Genomic DNA, 18,660 nt, shown 5'->3' on the forward strand with positions numbered 1-18,660 from the left:
AAGACTATATTAAACTAAAAAGTTTCTGCATAGCAAAGGAGATAATCAACAGAATGAAAAAATAACCTATGAAGTGGGAGAAAATATGGACAAATCATATCCCTAAAAAGATGTTAATCTCAAAACTACATAAGGAACTTCTAAAACTCTCTAACAAAAGAACTAATAAGCCAATTTAACAATGGGCTAAGGGCTTGAATAGACATTTCTGTGAAGAAGACATACAAACGGCCAACAGACAAATGAAAATATGCTCAACATCTCTGAGGAGGGATGGATCAGGGAAATGTGGATCAAAACCACAGTGAGCTCACACATCACTGCTGTCAGGATGATTATGACAAAACAGACAAAAAAGACAAAAAAAAAGTGTTGGTAAAGGGTGTGGAGAAATTGGAGCCATTGCACATCTTTGGTAGGCATGCAAAATGGTGTAGCTGCTATGGAAAACCATATGGACGTTCCTCAGAAAATTAGAAATACAGTCATACTACTGTATGACCCAGCAAGCCCACTTCTAAATGTATATCCAAAAGACTTGAAATCAGGATCTCTAAGGGATATTTGCCTTCCCATTTTCATTGCAGCACCATTCAAACAGCTTAGACATGGAAACAACCTGTTTCCATTGACAAATAAATGAATAAAGAAAAGATGGTATATGCGAACAATGGAACACCAGTTAGAGAAGGAGATTCTGCGATATACAACAACATGGATGAGTGAATAAGCCAGACAGAGAAAAACAAATACTACATGATTCCACTTACATGAGGTATCTAAAATAGGAAAATTCATAAAATCAAAGAATGGAATTGTGATTACCAGGGACTAGAGAAGAGAGCGGTTTCCAATCAGCAGGTATAAAGTTTAGGTTAAACACAATCAATAACCACTAGAGGTCTTCTGACAGCGTTGTATCTACAGTTTACAGTAATGTATTGTCGACTTCCATGTGGTAAAATGTGTTAAAAAATGTGGTAAGTGTTCTTACTACAATTAAAAAAAAAAAAAAAAAAAGAACATCACTGCCTTCATGGAGTTACTGTCTAATGAGCTAGACAGACAATAATGTCAAATTAAAGCATTGCTAAGGGTTATATGGGAAGGAAGAAGTTTCAGTTCTTCCCTGAAAGATCCCAAGATTATTCTAAATTAGGAAAATCATCACCAAAAGAAAATTCTGACAGAAATGATCCACCCACCCATGTATTTCTCAATTTGGGAATTTCTCTGAATTTGGTATATCACAAAGTGGAGGTAGCACGCATCTGTACTTATACACACATACAGTTATTGAAGACTAAAAAGAGTGTGCCTTATTGCTAAACTTAGAAACACATGCAATTGGTTGACTTCCCAGAAGAAAACCAGGTTAGTGATTTCTATGGCCTTGGGTTGAAAGAGGAGTGAAGAATTCTCCCAGTGTTATGTCAGGATAGGAGTCCTGGCTCTCACCTCTCAGATAATCAGATGAGTACTAAAGTTAACAATTCTTATGCAGCAACAGTGAATATTTTAAAGGGGTTCTTTGGTCCTATTGTGCTTTTACCTTTGGGTAAAAAATATTGCCCTTAATGGAACAGTGGAAAGAGCTTGTACTTTGCAGTCAGGTGAGGGAAGGGGGGCTGTGGGTTAAGATTCTTGCTCTGCCAATTTAGACAACCTGCATACTATCTCTGAGCAACAATGATTCCTTTATAAACTGAGGAAAATAGCATCTATTTTTGCCTTATGGGGTTGTTCTATTATATAATGTGCCTGGCATATAAGTTAGATGCTCATTAAAAAGTAGCTATTGTTATAATGTGGTCATGATGGTCTTCTAGAATGACTTCATGTGGTGTAGAGGTTGCATCCTGAAGTGCATTAGGGTAAGGGGGAAACCTAAATTTGAAGCAGTTTTAAAAGGAGCACTTTCAAAGGGGCGGTCCAAGATGGTGGCACAGGAAGATCCTACTGAACTCCCCTCTTTCCATAGACACACTGAATCTACAGCTACATGTGGAAGACCTAGAAACTAGCTGGACAGCTTCTTCATGACAAACAGTAAAAGGCCCAAACTGAGAAGGATGGGAGAGGGAGACATGTGATCTTGCCAGAAACCCATCCCGGGTATGGTGACCCCCAATCAGGAGAGATCTCATAAATCCAGAGCTTCTTCCTGAGGCATGAGGGGTTTGTTCCCCACATCAGGCAGCCCAGCCCGTGGGACCTGCAGTGGAAAGATACTGGCTGTGAAAACCAATGGAATTCAAATCCAAGAGGTGCAAAGGGCTGGAGGGAATGGAGGTAACACCCTTAAAGGGCTCACCTGCAGACTCAGTTCTCTCCAGGGATCAGCACAATAGTAAAAGTTTGAAAAGGGCTTAGATTCTATATGAAGGAAATTCATTTGCTAATCTTACCACATCTATCAGAGGGCATGGGCCTGTTGGGACTCTGTAGGGACAGAGGCGTGGGTTGGTGCCAGTTTTGCTCTCTCTCTACCTTGATAGCATACACTAGGGGCCTCAGCTATGCCTTGTTAGCCTACCTCAGAGTGCCATTCTACTGCTTTGCCGAAGCCAGACACAGTATACACAGAGGTGTTCCTTAATTAGCTGGCTCTGGTGGCCAAGGGCCTGTGTTCCTGGATTCCCCAGGACTGTAGCAGTTTGAGAGATGGTTTTTGGTAGGCAACCACCCCCAGGGCACTACATAGACCAAAGATTGAAACACACCTCCGGTATTCCTATGGAAAAAGACCCATTTTCTTATCCTGGAGCTTCAGTCTAAGGGGCAGATTTCAAGTTTGCCACAAATCTAGAGGCTGTGGAGGTGCTCGCAGAGAATGTAGGCTGGGGGATGCCATCTTTGTGCTCTCCCTCGGCCTCTACTACATCTCCCCAGTACTTCCCCAAAAGGAGCTTACACACTTTTCTGGAGTCCCAGTTTTTATAACTGTAGCCCAAAGACACCTGCAGATCACTTGGTCTGGAGGCCAGCAGGATTTATGATTATTTGTCCTTCAAAACTGTATATACTTGCACACTTTAGAAATTGCTGCCTGAGGGTCTTCCCATCAACCTGAAACTGGGTACTAAATAAGATTCCTCCCTTTGGAGCACTGACAGGTCTTGGCACACCATCAACAACTGGGATCTATGAAGAATAAATCAAGTTGCTTTGATAATTACAAAGGTTGGAAGACAACAAAGACCTAGGGCAAAGTTGAACAATAAGGTTCCTCTCCTATACAAGGCCACTCCTTCAACAGTTTTTTTGCCTAATACACAGAAACAAACAGTGTAGAACAAAATGAGAAATTAGAAAAATATGTTCCAAGTGAAAGAACAAGTTAAAACCTCAGGAAAAAAGTCTCAGTTGAAATGGAGTTAAGTTACCTATCTGATAAAGAGTTAAAAATACTGGTCATAAAGACATTCACCAAACTCAAGAGAGAAATGGAGGTGAAAGGCCTGTATACTGAAAAGACATGGATGTCAGAAATTGAAGATGACACAAATAAGTAGAAAGATATTCCATGCTCCTGGATTGGAAGGATTAATGGTGTTAAGATGCCCATATTACTAAAGCAATCGATAGGTTCAGTGCAATCCTTATCAAAAAGCCTAGGCAGTAGGCTCCTTGACATTGGTCTTGGGAATGATTTTCTTGGCTCTGACTCCAAAAGCAAAGACAATATCAAACTAAAACCTTCTGCAAAGGAAACCGTTAAAACAACAAAAAGTCACCTACTGAATGGGAGAATATATTCAAAATCCTTTATCCAATAAGAGGTTATATCCAAAATACATACATAATTATTTATATGTGTGTGTGTATGTATATACACACAATCCAATAAAAAAGTGGGGAGGGCATCTGAATAAACATTTTCCCAAACAAGACCTACAAGATGGCTAACAGGCACATGAAATGATGCTCAATGTTACTAACCAGGGAAATGCAAATCAATCCTAATGAGATATTACCTCACACCTGTTAGAATTATGATTAAAACAGTAAGTTGTTGATGTTGAAATGACGGAAATGAAATGATGAAAAAACAGCAAGTGCTAGCAGGGGAACTCTCATGCACTAGTAGTGGAATTAGTAGAAGTGTAAATTGGTATAGCGACTATGGAAGACAGTATGGAGCTTCCTAAAAATACAAATGGAACTCTACCATATGACACAAAATTTCAATTTTGCTATTTATTCAAAGAAAATAATAACACTAGTATAGACAGATATATGCACCCGTGTATGTATGACAGCTTTATTTAGAAGAGCTGAGATGTGGAAGCAACCTAAGTATTCATTGATGGGTGAGTGGATACAGAAGATGTGGTACATATATGTGTATGAATGTGTATATTTATACATATACATCATCTACACACATGCACACACACAGTGGAAAATTACTCAGCCATAAAAATGAGCGAAATCTTGCCATATCTAGCAACATGGATGGAATTTGATGGTATTACGCTAAGGGAAATGAGGTAGACAGAGAGAAGCAAATACTGTTTGATTTCTCTGATACGCAGCATCTAAAAAACAAATGCACAAACAAAGCTCATGGATACATAGAACAGAACGGAGCTTGCCAGCACAGAGGACAGCTGGAGATGGGTAATAGACGGAAAGGAATCAAGAGGTACAAATGTCTAGTTATAAGATAATTAGTCGCGGGGAAAATGTACAGCATGCTTATTATAGTCAATAGTGTGTGGTGCATATTTGAAAGTTGCCGAGAGCATAAAAATCACCACAAGAAAAAGGGGGGAAAATGTTCATAACTTTGTATGGTGACTGGCAACTGATTTATTGTAAGGGTCATTTTGCAGTGTATACAAATATCAAAGCATTCTATTATATACCTGGACCTAATATAATGTTATATGTTAATGTTTCCTCAATTTAAAAAAATTAAGTTTTCTGACCCATGAAAGCCGTATATCGTTTCCACATTTTTAAGTCTTAATTTCTTTCCATGGTGTTTTGTAGTTTCCAGCATCCACTTCTTGCACGTCTTTTGTAGAATTTATGCCAAAGTGTTTTAGTCTTCTTAGTAGGACTGTAGATGGGATTGTTTTCTTAATTCCTTTTTGGATTGTTCGTTGCTAGTATACATAAATAAAAGTGAGTTGTGCATATTGAAGATAAGTAAATGAAAAGCACTTACATTTTTAAAGACTTTGTCAATGGCGTTCATCATGGTCCTGAAATGTTATATATTGCACAGATCAACAGCTCAGAAGTAGGGGGTTGTAATGGAAGATGAGAAGCTCCCCTTTCCCTTTAGTTTACATACTCCTTTCCGAGTAGAGTCACTTCGCGTATAAGTGTGTTAGAAAAAGGTCAGAAAAGCATGCTGTGCCTCAGTTTCTATACCTGAAAACTGGAAGTGTCATCTGTCTTCTGTGACTGCTTTGAAAGGCTGGGTCAGAGAAAATGAATAAATGTAAAGGGTTACAGTGGTTACTGCAGCTTCAAAGTGAGAATTCTCCTTTCCAGGAGTACTCGAGGAAAATAGAGAAAACCATTGTTTTGTTCTGCTGATTTTGAAGGAGTTGCTCTGGGACCACTAGATGCTGGGAAACCGAACACTTTCAAGGAAAGGGGCATTAACCGTTTTGTTGTTTTAAGTCCGAAAGTTACACATGAGCGGGTGAAAGAGGAGTTTCACTCCAGGTGCTTTTGCAATCCAGTGGGTTTATTACATTCAAAAGGCTGGAGGATCAGGCTGTCCACGTCTGCCTTTCCTCCTTGCTATAAAAATGATGTCTTTGTGCTTTCCTTTCCTCACCGCCTGACTTCTTCAGGGTAATAAGAGTTAGAAGAGAAACACCTGGTCCCCCTCTCAAGGATATTTCGGTCATGTTTCCTATCCACACTTTTCGGCTTTGAGAGCCATGCTGCTCTTTGTTCTGTGGAATGCTCCCAAACAAGCATCAGGTCACCTGACAAAATTACGGCTCCAAAATTAAAAATTAGGTTCTCCTCTTTCTTGCTTTCCTGCTCTGCACTGAATACCCCACACACCCAAACCCCTATACACAGAGATTTAGAAGAAAAATCAAAGAACAGGGTACTACTTCGTCTCTCCGGTCCAGTTCCTGTTCCAGGAGGCTGCTAGTGTCTGGGTCTGGTTTGGACTTTGAAAGGTATTTTCAGGTGACCTGCAGTGTCCGGTGTTTTCAGGCAAGAATCACCACCATTTTGTTTTCTCTTCTGTTGAGCATTTTCTCTTTTCTGTGCTGCTATTCCCCATCAAATTTCTGTGTCCCATAAATGGAAGCTTTTCCTGAAACTTTGAGGCTGCATCCATATCAGAGTAACTGGCAGTTTTTGTTACATCACCATTTAACTTGAAAAGTATTTTCTTTGCTCTGGTTTAGCTTTCACTTTAACGTAGTGAGATATTTCATAACTGGCTGGATGTATTAGACATTGAACCTCTAGCTGTCATCATCATTTTATTTAAGATGTGGTGATCCAGGGGCACCTGGATGGATCAGTCCATTAAGCATCTGACTCTTGGTTTTGGCTCAGGTCATGAGCTCAGGGTCCTGGGATTGAGCCCTGTGTCCTGGCTCCCCACTCAGGGAGTTTGCTTAAGGATTCTCTCTCTCCCTCCCCTCGCTCATATGCATGCTTAGTCTCTCTCTCTCAAATAAATAAATAAATCTTAAAAAAAAAAAAAAAAAAAAGATGTAGTGTTCTGAACACAGTATTCAGGCTCCTATCATTTCCAGGAACAGTATGCCCTGTGCTTTTGAATCTGGGTAATCACCCCGGGGTGGTCTGACAGTGCATTGTGAAAGTTCTCAAGGAAGAAACGGCAAACACTACACAATAGTGCTCCATGAAACTAACTGTCGTAATTCTAATTTTACTTGAGAGCTCTGTGATCATTAATAGCAACGTATTTTCTTAAAATATAATTCACCATGGACATTTTAATATGTAAAACACTCCCTCCTGCAAAGTTATAAACGTGAATCAAAATGCAATCTTAAACCCCTCACAGTATTGTAACAGAAGAGCAGAAAAGCACTAAAACAAAGGTATGGCATTTATTTTTACAAAAGGAATAAACATGAGAAGGGTATATAAACATTATCATGCCCTGCTTTTGAGTTCTGCCGCTGTCTGAAACATTAGTTTCATATATCTAACTCCTTCCCTCTGCAGTCTACTTAGTTTGAGAAAACATTTTGGATTGGCACATTTTGTCTTTCGTTTTTAGCATGTGTCTGAGTTCAGAACAAAACAGTTGGCATATTATTTGTGATTACTGCAAAAGTCCATGCAGAGTATATTGTTACTAAATCAGTTCATAATTGGGAAACTGAGCCTTTAAACAACTGAGACCTGGAAACACATTAAATCAGTTTTATAACAATTTAAGTTAATAATTTTAAGCTATTTATGCATCAGATCTACTGCCATATTTGCTATCAGAATTTTTGAGGACAGTCAGAAATACCTTTCTAAGGAGTCCCTGTAAGGAATGCTCTTTGTCCTCAGGGGTAGCCTGAGTCCATTGTCCATTTTGTCCCCCTGCCAGACAATTAAGAACCATACTTGAACCTGAGTTGTGATACCTGTGTGAATATAGGTAAACATAGTTCTGAAAAATCAATTTTCCTTAGCATGATTTTACTTATATAAGTATTTCCTTTTGTAATACTGTTTGGTCACACAAACAAAATCTACTTGTTCTGTATAGTTCCAGATCTCTTGATTTTAGTCTTAACACCTCCGGGTTTGCATTTTTTATTGTGAGTCGTCCCAAATCACGTGGAAATCAAGTGGAGTTGAATTAAAATAAATACAGCTATATGCTTGTAATCCTCAACCTGCAAGGAATTAAAATACTGATGACTCAGCTGTGATGAAATTGGAACAAATGATACATCGGTCACACCATCCTGTTCAAAAATGTTTTTCTCTATTTAGAATGACGGTAACATCAAACTAAAGAAACGGCATTGATCGACCATCTACCCTGTTGTCAAACTTACTTTCTTTCAGAAGAAGAATTTACAGAAATGCTGCCTGGATATTTTTTAATTCCCCAATTTTTAAAAAAAGATTTTATTTATTTATTTGACAGAGATCACAAGTCGGCAGAGAGGCAGGCAGAGGGGGGATGGGGAGCAGGTTCCCTGCTGAGCAGAGAGCCCAATGCAGTACCTGATCCCAGGACCCTGGGATCTTGACCTGAGCCAAAGGCAGAGGCTTTAACCCACTGAGCCACCCAGGCACCCCATTAATTCCCCATTTTTTATATGAACATCTTCATCATGTTATTGGAGATAAAGCCCATGCTTAATTAGAATTTATCAGACAGTTGTTATATATGGCTCTCTCGGTTCTTTTTAAGAGATCAAGATAGGACTCAAATCTGACATCCTGCAATAGTTACAGAAATTGTAGCTAAAGTGCTGACTTGGGCAGCTGACTTTGTCTTGCTTACCTTGCAAAGCAGGGTCTGGAAAGTGTTCTAATTTAATCTCATTGTACTGATTACTGTAAACTCCTTCCATAAATAGGATAATAATTGCCCATTAATTGTTGTCCTGAAAGTGATGTAAGTACAATGAAGCCATTAGCTAATAATATAGGATTGTTTTAAGTGTATGCATGTGTGCTGCCATGTAAGAGGTTATCTGAAGTCGCGTATTGTCCATTTTTCAATGACTGTATAGAGATATATGTAATGTTCTATTAAGATGGGGGTATTACTCCTGTTGCAAAAAAAAAAGGCTTAACAATGATTTCATTTTTTATTTTATTGAAGTACAGTTGACATACAATGTTACATTAGTTTCAGGTGTACAACATAGTGATTTCACAAATCCGTCTATGCACATCACAAGTGTGGTCATTATATAACCCTATTATAATAGCACTGACTAGATTCCCTATGCTCTACCTTTCAACTCAGTGACTTACTCATTCCGTAACTGGAAGTCTGTACCTCTCACTCTCCTTCACTCATTTTGCTCATGCCCCCACGCGCCTCCTCTCTGACAATCACCAGTTTGTTCTCTGTATTTATGAGTCTGTTTTGCTTTTTGATTGTTCATTTGTTTTGTTTTTTAGATTCCACATGGAAGTGAAATCATGTGGTATTTGCCTTTCTCTGCCTGACATCTTTCACCTAGCATAATACTCTCTAGGTTCATCCATATTGCCACAAACAGCACGATCTAACTCTTTTTTAAGGTTGAGTAATATTCCAACAATGATTCTTGTTATCCAGTCATCATAACATCTGAGCAGAAAGACATGGGAACATTGGCACCTACACAGACAGACAGGCAGACAAACCTACTTCTGAACCACCTGGATTTTGTTTTGCAGTCATCATACAAATACATGCCTTTGCTTAATTAGCTGGAACGCTGCATTAAAAGAAAATAATTTAAGATGACAGTAGTCAGAGGCACATTACCTGCAACTAAATACCTTATTTAGACACTGTCTCAGTGTCTAAATAAACTAGAAAATTTTTAAAAAAAATTACACTTGAATCTAAAATTTTAACAACTTGTAGTTCAATATTCTGTCAAATACTACAGAATGGTTGGTATAGTTAAATAGTATTAGAAACATAAAGGTAAACATATTTCAACATGATGTCAGTCCATTTGCAGTTTCCAAAAAGGTGCATCTGAATGGGTTTTATACTATGAGGTACCTCCTGAAAAATTCATACAAGTAAGGTAACGGACTGCAAATGTGGATACATGCTGATTTTTCAAGAAGTAGAAATACTTTTGAACAAGATGGCTCACCTAGTGAGCTAATTTTAATTTGTTGATCATATTTCAAACAGAAAGTTAATGTTGGTCTTGGAATAGTAATAATGCTTTTATGGTAGCGAGCCCATTGAATCGGATACTAATAGTACAATTTGTAACGAGTTCTTATGTTTTCCATAGGTGGATAAGCGGAGCAGCTGTAGTCAATGCATTTTATTCTTCAGGCAGAAATCAAATAGGTAAGGCCTATTCCTAAATAACTCTTTATAATATTTCTCTGTTGTTACCAAGTTGTAGTGCATTGATTGCATGACCAGTTTTTGGTGCTCCCCATAAAAGCACAGCTGAGGCTGAGTGATTGCTTTATTGAATGTACTCCTTGAAAGTAAATGCATCCATGCACCTCTTTCCACTATAATAGCAAATTTTAAGTCAGTACAAATTACATAAGTGGTTTTCTTTCTTTTGCAATGTTCTCATTTGTGGCTAAGTGGTTTATCTGATGTCTAAGTGCTTTTATTTTATTTCTAAAAACTTTTTAAACATCTCTTATAGCTTCATAAAGTTATATTGACTGTACGTCTCTCTAAGCATCATAATCTTAAAGGAGTTTAAGGTTCCAAGAACCAGCTTTACAGAGATCCGGTTCTCCTGGCAATTTTGTACACTGGCTCTGGTGGGGATGGTCCCGATCTGTATCACCTGTTTCTCTAGACAACTCCAAATTTCTCAGAAATTTGAAAAGTTGGTTATATTAGGTTGAACCATGTGAAATTACATTTACTTGATTACTTTTAATCAAAAAATAAAAAATGTTCAGTAAGAGTAGTATTGTAGGAATCTGTGTAGAAACTAATAAGTGAGTGAGTGATATAACTAAATGGCTTACTATAACAAAAGTATGTTGATTCTCTTCCTAGGAAGACCTTGAGATTTTTAAATTCTTTCTTAAGTATTACATAGATGGACCCATTTTTCCCCCAAGGATTTTAAATACAAAGAAAGGCACCAAACAGATTCAGTACTACCAAAGTTGTACTAAACAGAAGTTGGTTAGTCAATTTCTCCAGTTACATGAAGTCTAGCCCTTCATTTCTAAGTGTGGTCAAGAATCAAAAGGGATGATAATTTCAGCATTATTCTAAAATAAACATCTCAGAGTTCATTTTAGAGTCTGCCCTGAGCCTTGTTTTTCTTGAGCTCTGTTACTAATTAGATTAGAAATGATGAAAAATCCTGAAAGATTTTTTATCATTGGCTAAAAACAAATTTTATGAAATTATAACCTTATTTTATTTTAAAGATTGATTATAGCTTTCCCCATTGCTTTTAAACATAGGAAGAGTTAAAGTAAGAAACTATCTACATTTTCTTCTAGTATTTTTATGGTCTTTATTTTTGGAGTAACTCTTTAATTCATCTGGAATTTATTTTGGTAGATAACATGAAAATGAATAATCAGAAAAGTTTCTTTATATAATGTATAAATACTAAAGAAGGCATGTGCACCTCTTAAAATCAATCAGCTCAAAGTCTAGGCTAATACATTTCCTAGTTAGTACAATGATAACCTACACTCCAACCAGAGCCTATTTAATGATCAACTCAGAACCATGCAGTCTATCCTTTGGGAAGTATTCCTAGAAACCACTCAGACCCTTTCTTAGAAGTGCCTTTCTCTCTGAAGAGGCTTCACTTTGTTTTTTGTTTTGTTTTTTTGAGAAAGAGAGAGCATGCACACATGTTCATGCACGTGTATGGGGCAGTGAGGGGGACGGTAACAGAGAGAATCTTAAGCAGAATGACCTTTTAGTGAATTCCAAGGCAAAGTGAGACAGCCTGGCCTTTGCTGTATTAGGATAGACTAAGGGATGTAGCTTCATTTTAATCCAGTTCAGGAAGGACCCTGGATCCTATCAGACCTGATGATGATTCATTCCAACAAGAAGGCCCTCTGTAGGACCACCCTGGCATGTTCATCCCTTCAGCCCCTCTCTAGAGCAGATCCACATACTTCAGGTCAAGACAGTACCTTGTTTGGCTCTGAATGATCCCATATCCCTGGAGCCAGTTTGAAATTGGTTTGCCTCAGAGATTCCCTGATCAGAGAAGACGGAATGTTCTCAATTTGAACTGAATACCCTCAAACCAAAGACACACACAGCAAAAGCAAAAAGAAGGTAAAAGTGGCCTAGCATTTCACACAATAGATAGTTATCCTCTGAATAATCAAGAATTGGCTACAATAAGCATTCTTAATAAGAAAGACCTTTTAAAGACTCTCAAGATAAATCATCAGATAGAAACTTGAAATCTGAAAAACTGTTAATGTCTTTTCATATGCTTGTGTGCTAATAACAGCAGTTCAGAAGAAGGGAAAGTGTCATGCAAGAGGAGAACTCTTTGACATGTGTACGTTTTCTCTTTGACAATTCATTTAAATCTTCAAAGTGGGGATTGCCTTAACTAAAAGATAATTAAAGATACCGACCTCCAAAAAAAAAAAAAGATACCGACCTCCATCTTTCTTCTTGATAAAAGTGTGTGTGTGTGTGTGTGTGTGTGTGCTTGCCTGTCTGTTTATATACATAGATACACAACTTTTTAATCTTGATATTGTGCATTACAGAATTAGAACTGGTATAGACTAGGGCACCTGGGTGGGTCAGCTGGTTAAGCATCTGCGCTTGGCGCAGGTCATGATCCTGGAGTCAGGGGATCGAGCCCCACATCAGGCTCCCTGCTCGGGTGGGGAGTCTGCTTCTCCCTCTCCCCAGCTTGTGCTCTTTCTTTTCCTCTCTGTCTCAAATAAATAAACAAAATCTTTTTTAAAAAAATAGCATATGTCTCATAAATGACCCTTCCATCTGCACACAAATACTTTAAATTAGATCACATACAATTTCTCATGGGCTTGGCCTTTCTATGCTATGGTTAAAAAAAAAAAAAGAACTTGTTTTATTGTCATATATGGATTTATTCATATTAATAATTTCTTCTTTTTAATTCAATTCCAATGACTTTTTGTTATAACTCACACAAGTAGACTATTTTCTAAGCTTTATGCACCCCTGCCACTTCATGTCAATTAAAAAAATCAGAGGCACCTGGGTGGCTCAGTCTGTTCAGTGGCTGCCTTTGGCTCAGGTCATGATACCTGGGTCCTGGGATGGAGCCCCGCATCCCCTGCTTGGCGGGGAGTCTGCTTCCCCCTCCTTCTTTGTCTTCCCTGGTTCATGTGCATGCTTGCGCTCTCATTCTGTCTCTCAAATAAATAAATAAAATCTTTTTAAAAAAATTTTGTCCTAAAAACAAAAAACAAACAAACAAAAACCTTCCCGGATGGAAAGGCATACTGAAAGTGATGAATTCACTGTCTCTCATTCCCCACACATTTGCCCCATCGACTCCAGAAACCTTCCGTGGATCATTTAGTGTATACAGCCTGTTGGTGTTTGACTATCTTGAAATAACAACTTTTTCTAAAGGTACCTTCCTCATTCTTAGGAGTCTTATTTTCAGACTTTAAAATCAAGAGCAAATGTTTCAAAACATATTGCTATTCCATTTAACGTAAAAATTAATATTTAACTTTCTCCACCCAATATTGATCTTACCTAATGTCTTCAACCTTTATATCAAAGATTCTGAAATTGAATTGCTTGCAGCCTTAACAAACCAAACCAGGGAATTGAGGGCACGAGAGGGAGGGAGGAACAGAATTTTTTGTGGCATGGACCAATGACTTATTCAATTAACTTACTTGTTGACCATCGTGAACATAAAAAATGTACAACTAAGCAGCTGGTTGTTATCAACAGTTGTGAAGTCTACTAGTAACAGCAGTAGGCTATGGGGAAGTCCTCATCACTGAGATTTAGCTGACAGTGTAAAAGGGGAAATCATAATTTGCAAAGCTGAACTTGAAGACTAGTAATTAATATGAGCCATAAAAATCTTATCACTTGCCTGAAGAATGACATATCAGGATATAATTTAAGCAGCAGGATCTTTACAGTTAATGTTTAGTCTTGATAGCACGTTTCATAAGAACATTTTATATAAAGGGTGGATTTTAATCAAAGTACATAGTGTGGGAGATAGTATTCATTTTAAGTTAATAAAGTACTGCACATAATTTTAATACTTTAAGCTAAAAATAATTTCTTGGCACTGTTGATAACTCAAGCAGCTACATGTGAGGTATAACTTTCATCAAAATTCTCCAAGGACAGCAATATTTATTTTCTAACTATTTTGTCATTTTGGATGTTGTGGCAACTTTCCAGATTCTTTTTTTAAGTTTCTGGAGAGCACTTAAATTGTCCAGCATGTTTTTAAAGTCTCTTCTATAAATATCTAATATTTATCTCTGAAATCCATTCGAGGTGCTGCCATATTCTCCCCACTGGAAAGACAAAGAAACAACATTGGCTACTATTTGAACTAGATCTTAGGTTTCTTAAGGTCAGGGACTTCTCTTGTGTTCTTGGAATCCCAAATAGTGATCGCTTCGGGCTTTACATGGATGGGTGTTGATACTGAAGATTTTTTTTTTTTTTTGCTAAGAACATAATTCAGTAGATACTAGGATTTTGAAACATGAAAGATGAAATTGCTAAGTATGAGCATTAAGAGGGGAGGAGGGGGCATAAGAGAGATGAAGTAGGAGAAGACCATGGAGTCAAAAGCCAGAAAGAAGATGCTGTACTTAATTAGAAAGCACCAAACCGATCCGCTGGAAGGCTTTTTTTTTTTTTTTTTTTTTTTAAATCAGGGGAGTGATAATGACCAGAGTTACACTTTTTTTTTTTAAGATTTTATTTATTTATTTGACATAGAGAGATCACAAGTAGGCAAAGAGGCAGGCAGAAAGAGAGGAAGGGAAGCAGGCTCCCTGCTGAGCAGAGAGCCCGATGTGGGGCTCGATCCCAGAACCCTGGGATCATGACCTGAGCTGAAGGCAGAAGCTTTAACCCACTGAGCCACCCAGGCGCCCCTGACCAGAGTTACACTTTAATCTGGATGCAGGATGGATTAAATTTAAGTTACGTTATAGTTGGGTAGACAGGAAGTGGAAAGATCATGTAGGAAATCAAGTAATTCTTTTTTTTTTTTAAGATTTTATTTATTTATTTTTTTGACAGAGAGATCACAAGTAGGCAGAGAGGCAGGCAGAAAGAGAAGGGAAAGCAGGCTCCCCGCTGACCAGAGAGCCCGATGTGGGGCTTGATCCCAGGACCCTGAGATCATGACCTGAGCCGAAGGCAGAGGCCCAACCTTCTGAGCTACCCAGGCGCCCCTCAAGTAATTCTTAAGACAAGAAATGATAATATGAAGTGGGATGATGGCAATAAGGCTGATAGGAGGAAATAAACAGAAGAGATGCTCCTGGAAGGAAGATGCATGAACTGGTCTTTTCCTAAGTAGACTGTGTTAAGACTTGGTAAAAATAAATAAATAAATAAACAAATATTAAAAAAAAAAAATAGGTGTCTAAGATAAGTAGAAAATGTCGTGCCAGGTGGTTGAGACCCTTCAAATGCCACTAGCAGACATAAAGTCAAGAGAAGAAAACGAGTTTGATGTTTGACACATGAAATTTAAAGTTTGTGAGACATCTAAGTGTAGAAGGCTAGCCAAGTTAAGGCAGATGTCAAGGTAGACATAAAAAAAAGTGTGATTTATTTATTTAGTTGTCTCTGGGACACCACGGTAAATGCATTGGGTCACTCATTTATCATTGATAATTCACCTAGTCAGCATATTTCCTAAGCACCTGTTTTGTTCCGGGCACCGTTCTAGATTTAGGTGCTGGAGATAATGAGTGGAAAAAAAAAAAAAAAAAAAGGACTCAGCAAGTAAAGAAGTGTACTTATAGGCGCACAAGTGTCTGTTCTCAAAGGACTGGTATTTGAGGTGCTGGAGCAGGTGAGGATGATAAGAAAAAGAAAGACAACAACTGAGAAGAAGGAAATAAATAGCCATAGATGCCTTGTGGGAAATAACGTAGGTCAATGTGGTTGGGAGAAGCCCTCGATCGAATAGTTATGTTTATTTAACAAGCTATTATAGATGGATAAAATGTTAGAGATGACATTAAAAGCAATACTTGTGTTTTTTTTAAAGCAGTATTTGTGTTATTAAATAACTGTTCCTTCCAAATATTTGCAGTGGGAAAAGTTCTTCTGAATGAAGATGGTAATTTCTCCTAGCTCTAAACTCCTCAGAGCAAACAACAATCTTAGCAGAGCTCATATCGTGATTATACGGTATCACTTATACAAGTGAATCATGATTACAAATCATAGATCCTGGTGCTGCTTTGGGATGAACTCTTTGTTGTCATCAGTCATAAAAGACCTACTCTTGTTTCATCACAAGAAGACTTTTGTATACAATTAAGTGAAAGTGACGAACTGGAAAGTAGCTTAGCAGGCAGAAAGCCCAGCCCAGCGCTGCCATCGGAGAAGAATGCCACAAACCATTTTTAACCATCTTCTTTCCTTGTAGTCTTCCCAGCAGGCATTCTCCAGCCCCCCTTCTTCAGTGCCCATCAGTCTAACTCATTGAACTACGGGGGTATCGGCATGGTCATAGGACATGAAATCACCCATGGCTTCGATGACAATGGTAAAGTACCATGGACCCTTTCCTTTGGCTGGGACACATCCTGATAAACTTGAACAGTGTTATTGTACTTGATCAGTATGAGAGCACATTTAATCAGAAGGGTACCATTGACTAATAATCATACTTTCAGTGTCCCTTCTAAATTGTTGCTTAGGAAGATCAGAAATATCTCGTAGTGAGATAAGCAGTGTGCGCTTTGCACTCTGATGAAGTAACACAAATACTCACATTTAGAAGAGAACTGTGTTTGTTAACACCAACGATAATGTTTGCTCTTATTTCATGATTACATGTTATCTATCTGGACTTCTAGAGGACAGGGTCCATGTCTTAAAACCAGATGTAAAATAATCAAAAAGTAAAAGTAAGGTGCCTGGAAGACTTAAACTGCTCACGGACGGACAGAACTTTTTTTTTCTTTTTTTTTCATCCTTTACCTAGTTCAGGACTTTGCAAATCATGGGCACTTAAATGTTTATATGCTGCCTCAAATGGCAAAAATAGATTTAGAGTTTCATTGAAATTTGAGAGGCATAGAAGTAGAAAAAAGCACGAGATAAATAGAGAAGTGATAGTTGAAGCTATGGCAAAAAAAAAAATAACAGAAAGAAAATAATTAAGCCTTAACTAGACTTAACTTTAGAGCCATAAAAAGAAAAGATGACAGGAACGGTACAATTTTGGAAAGGACTTACTACATGTCTGTTAATTCAAGCATATAATAATTTTCACGGGTAGGTATTAAATACCACTTCCATTTTTTTTTTTTAATGGAAAAAAGTAGAGGCACATGAAAGACTTGCTCAAAGTTACAAACCTAGGAATTAGTGGAATCAGGATGTGAGGCCAAGTAGTTTGCCTTTGTAGCCTTCTTCTCATTCACTCTATCGTCAGTAACTATTTAAAAGGATGATAAAATGAAGTGTTAAAACGTGGCAGATAATGGCACTGTAGTTCAAAAAAAGGAAATATCGAGGAGGGTTAGCAGGAAAGCTCCAGGAGAAAAAGGGACTCTTTCTTTGTGCTTGAAGTAGATGGAAACTCTGAGTCCACAGTGTCTCATGAGGGGTTTGAGACATGAAATGAATGCAGAATAAAAACAGTATTTTTCAGTCTCAAAATATCAAATTAAACAGACTTGGTCCATATGAAAACCATCCAAGAGAAACAAGGCACGATTTCAGGTGTGGCTTAACTGGTGGCCTCGGCTGAGGTATCAGGAACCACGTGGGTACAAAGCCTGGATCAATACTAAGGCCCACAAGCAAAGCAGGTCCTCATCAACACGGGATGTGAAAGGGGAACAGTTCTTCTCATTACCTGTCCACTTGAGTGGGATCATATGGGATTTCTGTTTTTAACTTTTTAAAGAATGGACATATCCAATCTTAAGTCCGTACCTTTTGAATTAAAGATATCTTAACCATAATTCTTGATGTAATGAGTTCCCCTTTTACTTAAATCATTTTATTACAGGCAGGAATTTTAACAAGGATGGAGACCTCGTTGATTGGTGGACTCAACAGTCAGCAAATAATTTTAAAGCCCAATCCCAGTGCATGGTGTACCAGTATGGAAACTTCTCCTGGGACCTAGCAGGTGGACAGCACGTACGTTGGAATTCTCTTGAAAAGTTTCAGATATATTCAGTCTTTGTTATCACTTTTGCTTTCTTTTCTGGAGTATAGATGACATATAATGTTACATTAGTTTCAGGTGTACAATTTAATGATTTGACAAGTTTATACATTGTGCTATGTTCACAAGAGTAGCTCCCATCTTTCCTGATACATTGCTATTACTGTATCGTTGACTGCATTCCTTATGCTCTGCTTTTATTCCGGTGACCTACACATTCCATAACTGGAAGCCTGTATCTCCCTCTGCTCTTGACCCATTTTGCCCCTCCCCATAGTCCCTTCCCCTCCGGCAGCCATCAGTTTATTCTCTGTATTTATAGTTCTGATTCTGCTTTTTGTTTGCTTATTCATTTTTTTTAAGATTCCATTTATGGGTGGAGCTATATGGTATTGGTCTTTCTCAGTCTAAATTATTTCACTTAGCATAATACCCTCTAGGTCCATCCACGTTGTCTCAAACAGCACGATCTCATCCTTTTTATGGCTGAGTAACATTCCATTGTGCATATGTGTACACGTGTTTCACTTCCTCCTTATCCATTTGTCTATCCAAAGACACTTAGGTTGCTTCCATAACTTAGCTAAGGTAAAGCTGCAGTAAATAAATATATCTTCTCAAG

General features: G+C 38.0%; 1 protein-coding gene across 3 annotated transcripts in view; it reads left to right on the top strand.

Annotated features, from left to right (window-relative positions):
- The window catches only part of MME (membrane metalloendopeptidase), a 97,668-nt gene that overhangs the window by 66,611 nt on the left and 12,397 nt on the right, over nt 1–18,660 (top strand). For all 3 annotated transcript variants that reach the window (XM_044251643.1, XM_044251644.1, XM_044251642.1), the window contains exons 17-19: nt 9,948–10,006; nt 16,281–16,400; nt 17,877–18,010. In XM_044251643.1, coding sequence (XP_044107578.1) covers nt 9,948–10,006; nt 16,281–16,400; nt 17,877–18,010 — 313 coding nt within the window. The remainder of the gene's footprint in view (nt 1–9,947; nt 10,007–16,280; nt 16,401–17,876; nt 18,011–18,660) is intronic.

Source organism: Neovison vison, chromosome 6, assembly GCF_020171115.1.
Source record: "Neovison vison isolate M4711 chromosome 6, ASM_NN_V1, whole genome shotgun sequence".
Lineage (NCBI taxonomy): Eukaryota > Metazoa > Chordata > Mammalia > Carnivora > Mustelidae > Neogale > Neogale vison.